We start from the raw sequence: 19138 nt of genomic DNA, 5'->3' as shown, positions 1-19138 counted from the left end.
GAAGCATGGGTATCGACTCAGTGTTGTAACGTTATATCTATACTGGTGTTTAAGATGCATGATGTGGCTATGAGATGGTTGTTTTGACCAAATATTATGAGATGGACGATGACGGGTCAAAGAGCAAGAGAGTAAGTGAAATTTTGGTCAATAAAAAACATATTTCTAGGCTCAATTGTATGTTAGTTGTAGGCTCATATAGCCCTATTTAAGCATAATGGGTGTTCAAATAAAATCTAGCAAGTATCTTAGTTATGATATTTTTGTCAGTTAGACAGTGTTTCTTAAATAAAAAAACAGTCAATCCAGTTATGTGTAAGTATAAGGGAATAGGTTCCCCGTTAAAAAAAAACAAGTCAGTGAAAAAAAAATATTTATTTACATTTGTTTAAATGGAAGCCACTTAGCTACCACTATCTTTTTTAACAATATCTGCAAACTTTTTAGGGTATAACATATAATATATATTTTTATTTCTGCAAGGCTACATATTGACATTTGTTTACATGTCTTTTTTGTTTGAACTTGGTTACAAGGTACAACCTTACTCATAATATAAAAAAGTTGTAAAAGACATGCAGAATATGCTTCTAAATTGCATTTAAGCAGACAAATTTATACACATTTTGTCGATGTGATTTAAACTCATAACCACTTCAAGCAGAATACAAATCCCTAAACAGTTAACTTCTTACGTAATTTAGAGCTTGTTTCGTCGGATGTTCTGGTCTCCATCGCCCCACACCAGATCCCCGTCCGCCCAATCTCTTGTCTCGCCGCCCAGGGAGCGCCGGCCCCTGCGCTCCGTGCCCAGCAGCGGGCCGGAGTTCAAGGTCGACCCGGACGTCCTGGTCAAGGAATTCGTGGAAAAGGAAGCCAAGGTTTTTAATTTTTTTATGTGCCCGTTCTTTGATTATGATTGAGATTTTTTGGTAAACCGTAATTGGTTATATTTAAAATACTTTTCTGATTTTTTGAGGTGTGTAGATGTTTTATTGTTGGCTTTTCTGTGTATCACCCATGCAATTCTTAAATATGTGATCATGTGTGGGTTTTTAATTTTCCGAAACTGGGGCACAATTAGCAACCTTTTAAATTTCAGAGGCTCTTTGTACTGTTAGTGTGTTTATTTTAATATTAATACCCTCCATGTGTAATGCAGATAATTACTACATTAAAAGTAACTGTTGAAGCACAAGCTTTGTGACTGTGTAACATATTTTTAAGAGACAGGGCATGAGTTGATATAAATGATGTCAAGGGGACGCAGCCAATATAGTTTAAGAACCCTGTTTTAGTAATCTTGCTATTTATGACTTATATTGTAATAGAAATATACATGCTGCTTTTGTGTTTAATCCAGCTATGTATAATCCAAAAAAATTAGTTAATATGTTTGGATTTAAACCTTAGGACAATTTTCAATAGTTGAGGTTGTTTGCATTCTTATTTCAAACCATATTTACCAATACTTCAGATGTAATAACTCTTGGTCTAAATATAGCCATCTCTCGCTCATGCACCTCAAAGGCTTTTTCAGCTCCAGAAATAGCACTAGCCCAGTTGTACAATGTGTAGTATATACACTAAACATACATGTAAATGATTCTTTCTATTGTTTCTCTACAGCTCATGGGCACCATTGTGGACACAAGCGCTGACTTTAACACAAGCAACCGATCCTTAATGCTTTCCTTGATTGATGAAAAACGAGTAAGCCTGCCTCTCTGTCAAATATGTGTTTTAAAATATCTAATTACAAAATTATACCAATAAAATAAGTAGCTGTTTAGCAAAAGTGGGATGTTTTATTTTTAATAATGTCTCCAGTTAAATTGTATACTTATATAAACTGAAACACTGTTGGAAGTAAGGAATCTCGCAATAAAATATAAAAGAAAGATTCTTGCTTTCGTATCAGATAATGTTAAGACTGTTTACAAAAACAGGTATAAAAACAAAAAATCATTTCTTGAAATTTTACCGAAGTATATTTATTTATATTTAGTTATTTCGCCTTATGAATAGGCATCATCAGTTTCACAATACAATATAATTATGATTTTTTTGCTAAAGTTTCTAAAACAGTTTTTAAGAACTTTTAAAATATACAATACAACTAAGCATAGATTACTTGGGCGTGATTAACTCTTCAAACTTCTGTTTAGGTTAATATTTGACTTTTGCCTATAGTCGATTTTTGCTTCCTTTTTTCAGAGAGTTGGTCAGCTGCCATGGCAACTATCCTACAAGAATGACGTCATACTTAGCTTCTCTGTCTACAACATAAAAATTTCATGCCGAGATGGTGGGTATCCAATCCTTGCTTGAAACTTTATTCTCTACAACTGCTACTATTGTTAAGTTCCATTCTGGATAACTTATTTGTTTATTCAATTGACAGATTTTCTGCAATTACAATTTAAAAAATGGTTAAGTAAAAAATTGTTTACCTTTTACCAGTAACTTTTGTTATTCAGGTGAGCAATTGGTTCATCGCATACCAACCCATAAAATTTCTGCCACCGGCTACATTCAAGATGACCGCGAAACCTTAATGTTTATCAAATTTGGTAAGTTTCATGTCTTAAAAGTAATAATATCCGTAGTGTTTATATATACATTGACATTTCTTAGCAAAAATAAGCCACTAGAAGTTGAGCACTTTAAGTGTTAAAATGTGCCAGATTTGGACAAACACATTGACAAATTATTTTATTTGGACAATACAGTGACAAATTGTTTACAGCATGGCATGTGATGCCAGTTAGTCCTTAATAGTTCAATTTGACTGTGAGCATTGCAAAAGGGATTGAGCACTGCTAGGATCCCTTGGGTAATAAGCATATTTTCTGACTACGTCATATTTACCTATTTAGCGTCGGAGCTGGCAACTGAAATGTGCAACATAGTGTTCTTCAACTGTGACAACAAGGTAGGATATCACAAATAATATATACAACATACTTTATTAATAAAAGAAAACACAAGTCAATATTATTTTCGCCAACAACAGAATTTGAAAACTTGCTTTGTTTTAATCACTAGAAATATATAATGCCAATTTATTGATTAACAATTCTGTACTGAGTTTTAGCTATAAATATTCCCAATCAAAAAGTAATATGCTGATTATACCCACATTAGAAGAGCCATAAATAGCTTGTATGTTGTATCGATTAGTTCTGCTTCTTGCCGAAAATGTAAAAATAACTTTTTTGTCACGACCTGGTTTTAAGATTCAATTTAGTCCTATATTTCTGTTTTGGGATTTTTTTTGTGTGACTAGTCTGGTGCCGGTTTGCTCAAGCGCCTTCGTCAAAGTCAACATTTGCCCAGCACGACGAAATGGTCTATAAATAACACTCACTGTCAGTCTATGACGTGGACTGGGGATATGTTGAAATTCATTCTTGTAAATGGGTTTATTTTAGGTGTGATAGCTGGCCAAATGGTGCAATGATAATTTTGCTTAGTACAATTCATTGGCAACTTGTTCTTTACCCACCCTTACTCAGTTTTAAACAGTGAATCACAATATATTTAAAATTTAAAAATCTACCGAATCGTTTTTTAAATGTTTTTTTTAACAGCAAAAATATTTTTTTCTTAAGACATCTGCTCAGGAACTTTGCTGCCTCACCCACCAACTTTTTCAACTTGTTTACACCGAGTCTACAATGGATTTCTTCGATAAATCCATTCAAGACGGGGCTGTCACTCCAAAACACCATTCTTACAGCACTGGTAATTAAGTTAATTAATTCAGCATGATCCGATTCTGAGAATAAAATGAATCACCTATGCCCTTCTTTCAAATTTGTGCCAAATATATTTTGGTTTGTCATGACAATGTGACCTTCAATTCATGTAAGATACAATTATTGACTTAATGACTTGTCAGTGTCAATTAGGGTCCATTAACGGCCTGTTTGTCATTTTTATTCATACCTCTAACTGTAAAATATTTCCTATTCTCTAATAGCTTTAAATATTTTTCCAGATGATTCTGACAAGAAAACCAACACAATTAAAGTTAACAGCTTAACTCAGGGGTGAGTTACTTTTTATTATATATAATTCTAGCCAGTATTTCCTTTTTATGTCAACCCTTAGTTATGTCAAGGCTAAAGCAATATAATAAAATAATTAAAAAAAAAAAAATAAACAAAATGGCATTTAAACTTGTGGTATTTTTCTGTTAAGCAATCGTTTTTTTAGAATTTGTTCACTATTGATTTTAAGTCGCAAATTTTCCCTTTACCTACCACGCCGAATAATCATGTGTCAACCTTAAAAAAATATATTTTTTTTACAGCAGTGGTCAGGCAAACGACTCCGCGCATTTTCACAGAGCACTCATACACAGCGAATCACCGGTAAACGAAACCCTCACGTTCGGAGAATACTCCAAGATATCCAACCCCTCATCCGCCCCTTCCTCAATGTAAGTTTAAAAATATACTTTTTTAAAAGTTACCAAACATATTAGGTGGGTGGTTTTCACAGCTTAAAGCAGAACGCGCCTAGGGATGTTCAAACTAGAATATCTAACCTGATTGGATTCGTATCCAATTCTGTCGTTTATTTCGAGTAATTTGATCTGATCTTTGTTCTACCGCGGATGGATGCGTCTCATTCATTGTACAAACCCGAGCGGCAAGTTAGATAAAGGCCTGTGCTTACTTTAAATGTAGCTATGAAGTGCAGCGTCAGTCACTTTTAATGCAAATTTTATTATGCGACCCACAATGAGATATGACCAAAACAATGATAAACAATGGAACACTATATACGGATCTGTTCATAAGTTTAATGGTGAAAATAACGGCCCAAAAAGACGTTAAAAGCGACATGCTTTATTTTCAAACGTTTCGGCAAATTCTATCACTGATGATGGCATTAGAATTTGCCGAAACGTTTGAAAATAAAGCATGTCGCTTTTAACGTCTATTTGGGCCGTTATTTTCACCATTAAACTAAATGATAAACAAATTGATTAGAAAAAAACAATGCATACACTCGCTATCTACTAATAATGCGATTTGAATATTGTCAGACCAAGTCGAGGCCAGATGGGAGACAAGCTCACACGCAAAGTTTCGTGATAATGCAATAATTTCACGATCTAATAAAAAACTGTAGCACTTAAAAATGGCTTCGCGACCCACCAATGGGTCGCAACCCGCTGGTGACTTGACTTAAGTGCACTTAAGTTACTGTTTTCAAATGACTTGACCTGACAAGTCTTTCGGCCACGACTTGACCTAAGTCTTTTAGACAAATGACTTGGGTTAAAATGAATTGTTTCCTTAAGTATTTTTTTTTATAAAATTGAAATATTTATCCAAATGTTCGCTCATAAAACAAATCTTGCTATATGCTTGCTATGTGTTGCGTTTTTCTTTTTTTTAGTTCAGTTATTGTTCATAATCGTGCGAGTTTAAAAACTCTAATAGTCTAACGTTTTATTTTTATGACAAGGGAGTGACTTGAAGTTGACTCGCTCTAATTATGACTTGACTTGTTATTTATTCAAAGAGACTATACTTGGACTTAAGTTATTTTGCAAATGCCTTGATTCAGACTTAAGTTATTTTGCAAATGACTTTACTCGGACTTAAGTTATTTTGCAAATGCCTTGATTCAGACTTAAGTTATTTTGCAAATGACTTTACTCGGACTTAAGTTATTTTGCAAATGCCTTGATTCAGACTTAAGTTATTTTGCAAATGACTTTACTCGGACTTAAGTTATTTTGCAAATGACTTGTTTACAACACTGACGTTTATAAACAAACTCCTTAATCCTTCGATCACTTCCAGACATCGTCACCACCAGCATCACTATGGCAACGGCAGCAACGGCGTGTCGTCTCCCATGTCCTCAGCATCCACTCCCTCCTCACCAGCGAGCAGCAGGAGGAGGAAGAGGAGGTCGGAGAGCAGCAGCGGATCTTACTCCCAAAGCTCCTCTCACCAGCTCCAACGCAAGGAGTACATCGACGTGGTGAGTGCTCGGTGAAAATAGACGAATCCAATGGGCCGAGGCCCGATAGTAAGGTCTTCATAAGTGTGGTATCGTTTTGGGTGCTTTTTCACCGCAGCAGTCGAAACCGCTTAATATATGTACGAACGTCCAAAACCCCGATAGTCAAGGCCTGGCTGCCGCTTGATTAGGATGACGTTAGCGTAGGTATAAATACGCGATAAGAATTCGCCCCGGCGAGAAAGTCCCAGAAAACACTTTGTTTGCTTTGCCCGAGGCATTAACCGTATGATTTTAGTAGTTACAGGCAGATATTTTTTTTGTTTTTTAGGTTTTGCTTGGGTGACCGCTAAGTAGTTTTAAGAGACCGCAAGTGTTTCATTTAAATACCAAAAAGTTGCTCAAAGTGTTTCATTTAAATACCAAAAAGTCCAAAATTTGGGAAACCGCTGGAGAAATTTGGGGGACCGTTTCCGTCCCCCAAAACACCTTAAAAAAACTCTGGTTACAGGTACTTTCGCTGTCCTAAGTTCAGGACTTTTTAGTATATTTTTTATCTGAAACGAGAAGGAATTCATATGCGTGCGATTTAAGTCTAAACTGTCACGCTTAGCACTATGAATGATTTTTCACTATGTTAAGACCTAAGTTTTGAACATGTTTTTCAGAGGGTTTTTTTATGTCTCGCTTGAAGGCCCATGAATTACTAACTCTGTAGCAAGCTGAAGCCTAGCGAAATAGCTGCATGTAGTATCTTATGATCCCTCAAAAAAAAACTATTACGTTAGGTAAAACAGGGCTTTGGAGTCAGTTTAGTTCCTAGCCAAATTTGGGATCGTCAGATATCGCCGATAACAAATCTGCTCCAAAAAGCTTTTCAGCGCGTTTCGCTTCCTAAATGCACATATACTTGGAATAACCTAACATCTCCGTTTGCCTTTCTTCAGCTGGAAGAGCGACTAACCGCCGAAGAACTGCGTCAGTTCGCCACTGAGCTTCACCACTTTCGAAACCGCGGCCTCACGATCGAGACCTACTGCGACCGACTCATGCTCATCTACAAGGAGCACCGAAAGTCGCTGTTATTAGGTCGGTTGTGCTGGGTTGGCGACGGGTTTTTGGACTCGATATGACTATCGCTGTTTCATGATTCGACCCAGTCGAGCAATTGTGCAATTGCGGTCTATTTACGTTTTCAATCTGCAATGGTAATTGTACTTTGGAGCATGATTGCTGGATGTTGTAGTAACGTTAATTTAGTCAAGTACACCGAAAGCCATCGCAGACTCACCGAATCTGTCGATCAGTGATGCAAGCAGGGCATCATATAGATTAAATGAAATGTAAAGCATGCGAAATGGCAATTTTATTCTCGTCGAAAAGCCGGTTACATGTGCCGCGTAAAAGTTGGAAACATATGATAACTTTTCTATTATTAAAAAAAAGTCACTGTCTGTCTAGTACAGCGTGGTCCAACTGCAGGCCCGCGCGCCAAAGTTGGCCCGCGAGTTCAGCTTTTTTGGCCCGCGAACTGATAGTTAGCTTTGGTTCAATCTGGCAATATCACTTCAATTTTTGTTTTTTTAATTTTTTGCTGTTGAAATTATTTTATAACTACCGTAACTGGACAAAGGTATACATTCCATAAAATTAGTAGATATGCCATAGACTATGTATAATTTTCCAGCAATAAGCCTAAGAGTCGAAATTTAAAAACATTGGCCCGCAAGACAAAATAAACCTTGTTTTTGGCCCGCGATGAAAAGAAGTTGGACCACCCTGGCCCTGGTCTAGTGCAACCACTTTTAATAAAATTAATTGAAGTGCCTTTCAATAGTTAACCGAGTAGTTTGCCCGAATATCAGCGATACTCTTTGCTCCACCGCATCTGATACCCACGGAGTTCCTGAATTTATGGTGGATACGTAGCTTTGGTGACTTACTAACATTAAGGCCTTCGCAGTGTTTAAAGTAAATCTTGAAAAAAACCTTTTAAGCATTTCACCAGCATGGTCTAAGCATATTTGGCATTAAAAGCCCTGGAAGTCTTATAGTTTAAAATTTTCGAAGGACAATGCTAACTTGGTGCATCGGAAAAGAAAACCCAGCCTCAATAAAGACGCGGCTTCCCGCCGACTGTCTTGAGTTCGTTGGAAGCGCATCTGTATCTATAGCGGGCCGGTTCGTTAGAGAGTTAGCTGCTGAATAGCTTTTTGTTTTAAATTAGATCTTAACTCGGCCATCGGTTTTGTACGCTTAAGTAGCCTACGTTATATTTTATCGACATCCTTCATTTTTTAATACAAAAATGTTTTAGATTTAATACAGTTTACGTGAAAGTAAAAATACTATCGATTAGTTTGGTACCCCTAATATGCTTATTGCATAGTTTGCTAAAAGCATTTGTATCGGTGCAAACCTGCAAACAAATTTGACAAAAAGGTATTTGCATGGTGTGCTTACAAAAGTTTTTCCAAACTGAAAAATGTTTTTGTTTAGAAAATAAAAAGTAAAAAAAGATAACTACACTTTTTAACGATACAGAAAATTATGACTTAAAACGTATTTAACATGATTTTTCACACGTTTTAACTATCTTTTTTCTTTAAAATTAGTAAAGTGGGTCGGGCGGCGATACCTACCCCAAAATATCAATTATCGAAACGAAAACCAAGCTTAAACATCCCTAAAAAAGTAACTCGACCTTCTTTAACAGGGCCATGTAAACCGCCCAATAAAATCTGCCAATTTGGCGAAGTTTTGTTACATTTTATTGTTTTTCGATCCAGGCATGCGTCACTTCATCCCCGACCCAAGCGACAGAACGTACTTCGAAAAGTTCCTTTTGCAACATGACGTCACGTCGATACAAAACGAAGAAAAACGGTAGGTGGTTTCCCCAAAGTAGTTTTTCTCAGCCTTTTATGACTAGCCGCACCCCTCAGAAATAATAAATAGATTGCGACACCCCTGCAAGATTTTTCAGTAGGTAATTCACTAGAATGTCGCAATAAACGAAACTAGAACAACGCACGTCAACTCTACACAACGTAGGAAGTTATAATTGGATTTATTCTACTCTAATTTTTACAAAAAAATTTGTTGAGCAAATAGCATATTCCTAAAGATTCTCAAGTATCTCTCGGCACCCTTGAGCATTAGAAATGGCACCCTGGTTGAGAACCACTGCCCTAAAGTAACGCAAGTGCGTTTTTGTTCTGAGATACTGGTCAGTGCCAAGGCGATGTGTAAATATGTTTTGATTTTTAAGTCACATCGTTCTTTTTTCAAATATCATCGTTTCTCTTTTTCAATAGTTTGTTAGTTAAATTTATTCATTCAAACGTCTACGAAGGTTCTTTCCCATTAGAGACTTCTCCTGGCAAAAGTATTTTCTAGAAATCCCATTAAACTATCTTATAATATATACCGTCTTGCTATTGTAAATAAAGAACGACGGGGATACAATAAAAGCCTTGACTATGACTTCGATTTATTCATATGGTAGATGTGTAGTTCCTTTTTTTAGTTTGTTCGCATGATTCATTTTCTGAAGCCTACATCAGTCGAGTGCTCTAGTTTTTTTTTCGTACAGTCGTGGTCTGTAATTATTCAAGTTTTGAGCTATTTTTTAACCAGTGACGTCACGTTTTTCCAGGTGGTGGGATCAACCGCCCGCTCATTCGCGAACCGCTTCGGAAACGGAGGAGAGCAGCGCACACTCGGCCGCGGTACATTCGGAACACTTAGCCGGTAAGTAGTTCCTGGCGCCTCGTCAAACATGCTTTGCAGCATAATGGTTGGAGGTTGTAGTAAGACGTAATGAGAATATCAAAGCCCAAACAGAAGTAGGGATCATTTTGAAAATTTCAAATAACTCTTTATTCATATTCACCAAATAGTTATTCGAAAAGTTCAAAATGCTACCTACTTCTGTATGGGCTTTGATACTCTTGATACGTTTTTCTACAACTTCCAACCATTATGCTCCAATTTTTTTTGTTTTAAAAATTCGGTTGGCGCTTCACACTTTTAAAAAGACTTTTAAAATAGAAGGACTGATTTTTGACGTTAATAATTTCGTGAGTTCGCTCATTTTTAGATTTGGGGTCGATCGGCCTCGATCTAAAATTGAGAAAAAAACTTTGGGAGACCGTTTCTAGATTCAGAGCCAAACTTAGGAGGCGAACGTCGCGCGCCACTTACGTCCCTAGACTGATTACATTGATTAAAAATATGTTTGTAACAATTTGGCTCTAACAGGAAACATTTTTGGCTCTAACAGGCCCTCATAGTTTGCCTCATACGCGATCTAGCTCGTTTCTTTACTTGGTAGCCGAGTAATTCATGGCTTTTTTGTTAATGGAGATAAAAAATTGTCGGTGCCATATAATTGCTGGAATTATAAACTCTGTATAAACGTAAAATATGGGCAAGTTCTACACGCACGATTAGCAATGACATTACTCTATTTTCGCCTCAAAAAACTACAGTGGCTTTGTGTTTCCATATGCATCAAATTATTCAATTCCCAATTGAAATAATGGCCATTCCGTGTATGAAAAGCGGAATCGGCCTAATGGTAACTCATATAATTTAGCGTTTTGTTCAAGCGCTTGTCCAGCGGCACATTCGCACAAATTCCTTGTCGTTTGCTCATAAATTATTCAGCCTAATAAACGAGTCTATCTCTGCGAAAAGCGACATATATTTCGCTACTTTCCCGGGCCTGTGGCGACACCAAGTGCACGCTTGTCCCGTCCGCCATTTTGTTTCCGGATTTAACCCACTTGTAAGCGACAAAGAGACGAACAAACAAGATTTAATTTTGTTTGATTTGGCCTTATGGCGCAATGGATATGGACAAATCGTGAAAGGTTAGCGGCGATATTTCTGGTCCGCCTGGCGCTTAAATGAACCGGATTTCAACTTAGTTAGATATCCGGGTTTAGTTAATGTTTCGCGCGCCCACGTGACAAACCAAACACTGTGTTAAGTCGTTTAGTTATAAAAATCGAAGCAGATGACAAATTCGGAACTTAAAAAACATGAATTTAGTTTGTTTTTAAGAAAACGCTTTATAATATTTTTGGTAAAGTAAAATCAAGAGTATTTTCCCAATTTTACGATATATTAACATCTATATATCGGCCTTTCTCTATAGTACTAAGATTCTTAACGCCTTCGTCTCATTTTTAGAACGTATTTAGACGCCATTTCAGTTTTCACAAAATATTAGGTTTCATATGTATAATATAATGGATCATGAAAATCCGAAAAGGTGCAAAAAAAGCCTGAAAAAAAAGCTTAAAAAATCTTAACTGACAACCCCGGCGTATGCGACTCGGCCAAATGACAAACAGCTTCAACAAAACATAATACGATCGCCATTTTTCCTTTGCCAGACGTTTCGAGCAACTCTGAGCACGCCTCAACTTCCCCAACCTCACACACTGGCAGTCACGACTGGGAGTCGGTAATGAGCGTACAACAGATGCAGCTCAGCGATTCCGAGGCCGATTCTTCGACCTTGAAACCCAACCAGGTGAGATATGTTGTTGTTTTTTTCTGAGCACATTGTGTCTACCGTTGATTCTAGTTTGGAGTTGCTGAGGTAAAAAACAATTTTTATTTTGTCGCCGGGCTAGGATTTAGGTTACAGAATGTTGAAATGAAACACGTTGAAAAAGTTGAGATGCACTGAAAGCATTGAATGAAAAGTTTACTCAAATGCCTACAATTTAGTTTTTGATAAATAACGATACACGCAGCAATGTTCGACCACTAAATTTGTACGTTAAATTAAATAATAATAAAATTCTAGCAGTTTACACTCAAGAACGATTGCTATAGAGTGACGTACTATTATAAATCAGTTTCATTCATAGTTCTGTGCGGTTGTCTCTCTTTCTTCCATTTGCCTAAACCACAATTTATTTCCAAGGTCGAACAGCCTTCTACCTCAGAGCAACCAGAACAATCGCAACAACAACTAGAACATCAACAGAAAGAAGAACAGCAACAAAAGCAACAAGAACAGCAACACCAACCCGACGAGCAAGGCAGACTTGCGACACCTACAAGCTCAACTATTCCTGTGCTGATAATAGGCTCCGAGGGCGGGGATTCCCCGTTGTTACGCTCCGGTGACGACGCATTCAAGCATCACGAGGCGCCCTTGCCCGCCCCCCAGCGCCGGAGCGCCACGTTGGAGCGGCAGAAAGTCTTCAAAAAGAAATCGCGAGGTATAATGTGGGACGTTAGGGTGAAAGCTACACACACTTAGGTGTTTATTAGCAACTGTGATCTAGCCTCTCGGTAACTGCTTTTTGACCAACGATTGCGGCTTCCGTATCATAGTGCACCGAATAGCCATCGCAGACTCACCAAATCTGTCGATCTATGATGCAAGCAGGACAGTAAAAGTTGCTTGTACTAACAGAACGTAACAAGCACTGGCGTCATGTTTGTTTCTCGACTCGATCCTCTCTGAGCTTGTCTAACTCAGTTGGTAAAGTGACGGTCTCGGTATGACCAGAGGTCGTGAGTTCGAACCTCACTGCAGGCTAGTTGGTTTTCTAGCCTGTCCTGCTTGCATCATAGATCGACAGATTCAGTGAGATGGCTTTTCGGTGTGCTGGGAAGTTTTTCTACTCGACCAAGGCAGCTTGGCAAGAAATATCTGGCTACTTAGTAGCATTGTGGTTAGAGGTTGTACGTATAACAATCTTTGGCCAACGTTTACAAAATGCTACTTTCTACTGTATGGGTTATTTTCCTAAAGCATGTTTAAAGGTGAATTTGTCAGAAAATTGGTATGTTAACAATTAAGGTTAAATTCTCATCGCTAAAGCAAAATCTAGTCTAATAACCGAAGAAAAAAAACTTTTAAACGTTGCGATTATCTATTTTGTCTTTTTTGATCAAAATCAGGACGTCGTCACGAAACGTTTCGTCCGAAATATCGGTATTTGAATAAAAGAATTGTTTCGAACATCCTATTCGCATGCCATTGTCATTTTTTGACATTTGCTCTTTTCGTGACGTCAAGGTAAATCCCCCTCAGCCGTTGAGCTCGGCGCGCCCTTCCCCTCTATCGACGTGACGTCACCGGATGATGACGAACCCGTTGATGACGTCAGCGATACGAAAGCGAAGGTAAAAGTTCAGTCCGCCATTTTTTAATATTACTTTGTATTTCTGTCTTTAAACTTGTTTTTTTAAGAGAGTTTTATTGCTGGAAATCGTTGGGAATGGGAGTAACAGTGTTGTAAACAAGTCATTTTAAAATTGCTCGAGTCCCAGTCAAGTCATTTGAAAAATAAATTAAATCCAGGTAAAGTATTTTGCCAAGTCTTATGTTGCCCAATTAAGTCCCGGTCAAATATTAATTAAAGCAAGTCAACTTCAAGTCAAGTCATTGACGTAAAGTATACAATAAACGTTAAACTATTAAAATTGGTAAACTAGGTTGATTATGAGTAATAACTCAACTAAAATTCGAAACTTAGTACACAGCACAGCAAGCTTATTGTTTTACGTTCAAAAATCTAGATAAATAACCCAATTTTATTTAAAAATGATTAATGAAAACCAATTAATTTTAACCAAAGTTATTTCACAAAAAGATTTAAGTCCAAGTCAAGTCATTTGAAAGAGTAATTTTCAATTCCTGAAATAAATAATTTATAAACATTGCAGAAGGAATCAAAGAAAAAGACTAAAGATAAGTCCTCCTCCCTTGAAAAAGATTACAAAAAGAAAAGAAAACCAAAGAAGCTGGACCTGAAGAAATCCAAGCACGAAGTGGTGGGTTGGTTCAATTGTTTGGGTTTGTTTACGTAAAACATAAGTAACTTTTTGCTTTAATGGTCAATAATTGCAATATACGAACTAAAATGGAAAAACAAACGTTTAAATCTAAAACTGCAACAATAAAAAGTCCTGGCTACCTGTTTTGTTTATATTCAACACATTTTATTTAAACTATGTAAGTTAATTTCTCTATTGCAGTGGTACACAACCTTTTAGCTGTTGACGGCCGCATTGACAGCCTAAATTTTTCTTACCGCCGCCAGTAGATTTTTTTTCGGGAATGACTTTAGAAAGTTCAGTCATAGCGTGACGTCATGAAATAATTTTTCCTAAAAAGACATGTGGTTTTCTAACGAACTCGTGCGAAAATGTGCAACTGAAAGCCAGTCTTGTCGCGCGAAGCGTGAAAAAATAGCGTTTGTTGGGTTAAATTGGTAAGGCGTTTAATTCAAACGAAATGGGCTTGGACAAAAACAAAGAATCGCATATTGTTAAAATAGCACATTTCTAATTTAACAGAAATTTAACTTTATAGGTTTTGTTACTAACTCCTCGCAACATGCTATAATATAACATAGCGCCGACTAAAACACAACAAAGATAGATAGAAGTTCGCGCGAAGCTCGAAAGAAATGTGTTGTATTTACATAGTAAAAGTTGTAAAAAATGTTTTTTTTTTTTTTTGGAGAAGCATGTGATCCGCCACTGCTCACAATGCTCTTAGCCAATCTGGTGACTAGCAATTGGAGACTGGTGTATTCCTGGCCTATAACAACAAAACCCTGCGGAATTTTAGACCTGTTTCAAAATTCCAATTTTCACATTAGGTTGACACACGTTTGTATTAACGTACCACTGCCAACACTTGCATTTTCCTAAACATTAACACGGCCGCAAAAGTTATAATTAAGGGTGCGGCCGCAGGTTGTGCACCTCTGCTCTGTATTATTCAGAAATCTGGCCTTCTCTAACTTAACTTGTAATAAAAATTAAAGGCTTGATTGTATCCTCTATTATGGACGAATAATATCATACAGGATTATGTTGTAACAGTATTTACTTTATTTCGTGTCCATCGACCTGTTGAAAAAGCACCTATTTACCCCTTACACTCGTTTGCAGCCAACCACCCCCGTCGATACCCCCCAGACCCCCGACACCGAGCTTTTGTCCCCCGGCGAGGGCGTGACGTCACAGCAGCCAACGTCGCAAGAAAAGGCGCAGCCGCAGCAGAAGTCCGAACACCGTAAAAAGAAGCGACACAAACAGCAAGGCGAAGTTGGTGTGATAACGCATCTTTAAACGCGCGCAGAATTTCACGACTCACAACTACTACTGTGTAAGCTGGTGCCACTTTGAAGCCTCTGCTTTATTTTACAGGCCGAAAATATGATCGCCATTTTTGGTCCTTTATAAAGGCGACTTTCTTAGGTTATTGTTTAGCGATATGCTTTTAGCGATGGCCATCTAGTTTTTAGCAACCGTGTGTTAGGTTTTAGCGATTGGTTATCCTGTTTTACCACAGATAAAGTTTTGTTCTCTGGTGTAAATGAAGCTATTCAGGGGTTTGCAAGTGCCGTACTGCTGATTCCGATTGACTTTTGGTTTTACCTAAGTTCCTTCGGCTGCAACAACTTTCCTTCTGTTTAGCGACCGACATTTCAGTTTTACTGTCGTCTTCTAGTTTTACCAACGGTCCTGTTGTTTAGTTTTTTCTTTACCATTTTGCTGTGGTTTTTACCAAGTTTTACGGCTATGTAAGTTCGTTACCGGCCTCCCGGCTTAAAATCGCTATATACCTGTTGCGGTTTCATCGAAAACCTAATATTCTCCTCGAGATGCGACTACACGACGCCCATTTAGCACACAAGTCGCCATTTCCTATCAAGTTCCATCTGTGGAAATTTTCAATATTTTCTTTCCCTAACCTTCAAACTGGTTCGGTCCCCCGTCAAGGTCAAAACAAAGCGTTTCGGGTAGTTTTTGTTGATATTACATATACACAAACTTTTCTATAACTTCTGATGAACCGTCTGCTTCGGTTGGTGCTGTTTTTTATTTGCCCGATTTTCTTTTTTTCGCCGGTGTCTCGGCAGACGTCAAGTTTGCGATTTACGCGTTTTCTGTTTGTTTAACTTAGTAATTATAAGCAGTCGTCTTTGTTTGCAAATATGCCACAAAAATCGAGAAAATCACGGCCGCTGTTTCGGTGGAAAGTGCAAACCAACCAAGGTGATAAAAAGGCGTAAAAGTAAGTTTGGGGACATTTCGTTTCGCGGTGAAGACATTTTCGTTTCGCGATCTTCTTTGTTATTTTACGAGACGGCAGCACAACGCAAACTAAACACTAGTCGTCGAATTCTTACACCGGGTGTTTTTACGAGCTCCGTTGTGTGGTTTCGCGCCGCCTGTCAATCATACAGTTCAAACCTTGTAACCCACCTTTTTCATATTTTAACCTCGGGTGGCGATATTTATGTTTTAGATGTCGGTTGTTTCTCAAAGGCCGCCGAACCGATTTTTCACGTCTGCTTTTTTATTCACATTTTGCGCACACCGCTTCATATAGAAAAACTATTCTTGTGTGCTCGCCTTTTGCAAACTCCCGCTTTTGTAAAATATCTGACATGAGCGCGTGTACCGTTCCTACGAACTAAAATTTCATTTTTACTCTGAGTTTTTCAGGAATTCCACACAACGCTTTGCAAGGCGACGATCGAACATGCGCGTTTTTTTGCGTCTGTGTTTTAGTTAACAAACGCTCACGGTGCTGGTCATATTCGTGAAGGCGTCGAACCGTTTGTGTCGCTGAGTGATTTACTTACGTTGAAACAACGTTTTATCGTAAAATATTTTTTCAAATTGCTTTTTTCCTTGACTGTAATGCTTTTCGAATTGCGGGGGCCCGCAGTTTTTACGATATGTTCAGTTCACTTCGGCACCTGCACGTTCTTTTCTCGATGTCGATCTTTAGCCAAGCGCGCCGACCGCAAAACCTCGGTACCGCTGCGCTCTTTCTACCGGCTGGTGAAGCTCTTTTTCCCGCAGAATTTCTTCAATTTTCCCGATGTCGAGTTTCGTCGATTGCCGCCATTTCTTATTGCCAATTTTTTTTCGCTCGCCCTCGCTGTTTCGTTTGAACTCTCTTTTTTGTCGCACCGGGATTGGCACAGCGTGGCCGGTGATCGCTTTATTTCATTCTCCGTTCAGTTTTTGTGCAGTCGCAAGCGCCCGGCGTTTAAGAATTTCAGTTACCTTTTTTTTCATGTCTGTATTTGCGCTAACGGCCGCCGCTGGATAGCAGCTTTCGCAGCGTTTTGCCGGCGAAACCGTTGTTAGTGGAACAAGCATCTGTCATTTTAACAAAACTACTCAAGCCATTTCATTCGATAAGAACGATGTTTCAACTTAAATGTGATCCAAAAGATTATCCACCGTTTATTGGTAGCCACCACCGAAACAAAACGAAATGACGTTCTTATCAAGCATCGGTAGTTATTAGAAAATATACGTACGCCTTACTTCAGTGTTTCTCAAACTTACCTGGTAGGTAATTTTTGCTTTCTTAAAAAAAAAAGTACCGTCTAAATTTTTGAAACACAAAAAATTAGTAGATATACGGTACACAATATTGGATCGGTGTTCATGCAAACTAATTAAAGAGGAAAATGAGCTCAGAGTAAATATAATTTATCATGAACATATTCAACAATATTTCGTGGACCCCTTGACAAATTTTCCTACAGGTAGACTCCAGTTTGGAAACCACTGTTCTATACTCGCACACTTATAAACAGCAGCGAATAATTTCCCCTTTCTTCGTTTCATCTGAAACCGGCAAACCGCGTTGTGTTGCGCCTCAGGGTGAAAAAACGTTTTCTGTAAAAACAAAAACTGGAGAGTTTTCTTGTCCATCTAATTAGCAGCCGCAGCAGCGAAAATAATGTGCTGTTTTTGTTACAACCGAACTGAAACAAGAAAATCGCGCCGTACGAATCCCGTATGTGCCGGACACTTATGCGATTTTAAGGATACGGTGCGCATTGTTTTACCTCAGGCGCGCGTTCTAAAGCCGGCAAGCTTTGCAGTTCTTTTCCACGTTAGCTAGTTCGCGCCCTCGTGGTTTTTCGCGTTGTTGCTATTGCCGTTGTTGTTGTTGTTCGTTTTTGTCGTGGTCGCTTTTTACGCGTGTTTCTACCGTTTGCTTTGCAAATACCGGGTAACGCTACTTTTATTAATAAAGTTTCTATATTTATTCGAGCAATGTCTGGTCTGTTTCGATTTTTTCTTAAAAAAAAAAAAAAAAAAAGTAACGTGTGGCAACAATCAAGGCCCGAAGGTTGATGGAATATTGCTTGAGAATGAGGGAAAATGGATTTCGACAAACAAGACAACTGCTATATGATCAATACGTCAAGTCGAATATTATTGCGCATGCATGTATAAGGTGTTTAGCCGACGGCCCGTTCCGTCCGAAATGATGTCGCTGGTTTAAGCGAAAGCGCATTCGCTGCGCGACTGTTTACTCACACTCAGAAATGAACAGCTATCCTATGCTGATTGCTGTTGCAAGCCGTCTCCCGTTCAAGATGCAGGAAGCTTGGAAGCGTCGCGTTGACGAGATTGTCAAGAAAACTGGTCGTGGAACTTTGTTCCAGCATCTTGTCGACTTCGTGGAAACTGAATACCGATTCGTCAACTCACTCTTTAGTCGGATGCTGGACGAGCATCGGAGTGAAGCCAAGAAAGTGAAAGGTAATATGTAATGGCCTCTAAAAAGAGCCGGTACCCAGGTTCGCGCTGGAACTGTCTTCCTAAAATATCTTAAGACGTCCGGGCACTTCAGCCATAAGACCGAAAATAGAACAACATTAACGTCGGAATAAAACACAGTTCGGAATAAGGCCAAAACGGGGTTAATACCTATAATTATAGTTGCAATACCGTTTAAATCGGAATAAGTCCTAAAACCTAAGGCCTATACAACCTTAACTCCCCTAATATTCGAACCTTAACTTAATTTCTAAGCCCACACATTACCCAACACTAACCCCAATCAGCAGGGGCAAACAACCCAATGCCACAAAAGAGTGGCGCCATAACGGCGTCCCAATTAGAGCGCCGAAACGTCGACACCAAAACATCCGATGCCAGATCAATGACCCTCGAACGTCCCATACTCTCTCCCTACAGTTTCAGGTGTTGTTTTGCGCATTTAGGACGTCTTCCGGTGAATTTCATACTTTTATTCCGGCGTTTTTTTTTGTTTTTTTGGGACGATTTTAGATCTTATTCTGTCGCTGATATTACTGCGTAGTTTAGCTTTGTTGTTTCG

At 38.4% G+C, this 19138-nt stretch overlaps 1 protein-coding gene across 1 annotated transcript; it reads left to right on the top strand.

The window, feature by feature from the left end:
• On the top strand, positions 1–17174 carry LOC146157376 (uncharacterized). Its single transcript, XM_083387478.1, has 19 exons — positions 1–131; positions 705–881; positions 1630–1713; positions 2218–2308; positions 2481–2573; positions 2880–2935; positions 3615–3747; positions 4004–4055; positions 4319–4447; positions 5826–6009; positions 6936–7077; positions 8778–8874; positions 9647–9741; positions 11394–11533; positions 11933–11970; positions 12073–12233; positions 13040–13146; positions 13690–13797; positions 14926–17174. The coding sequence occupies exons 1-19, from the start codon at positions 75–77 to the stop codon at positions 15103–15105; spliced, it is 2124 nt and encodes a 707-aa protein (XP_083243604.1). The 5' UTR covers positions 1–74; the 3' UTR covers positions 15106–17174.
• Positions 17175–19138: the final 1964 nt, after the last annotated feature.

The sequence above is a fragment of the Ascidiella aspersa genome, chromosome 4 (assembly GCF_963924565.1).
Source record: "Ascidiella aspersa chromosome 4, kaAscAspe10.2, whole genome shotgun sequence".
NCBI classification, from domain to species: domain Eukaryota; kingdom Metazoa; phylum Chordata; class Ascidiacea; order Phlebobranchia; family Ascidiidae; genus Ascidiella; species Ascidiella aspersa.
The sequence above is the reverse complement of the archived record's forward strand: the minus strand, read 5'-3'. Positions and strand labels throughout refer to the sequence as shown.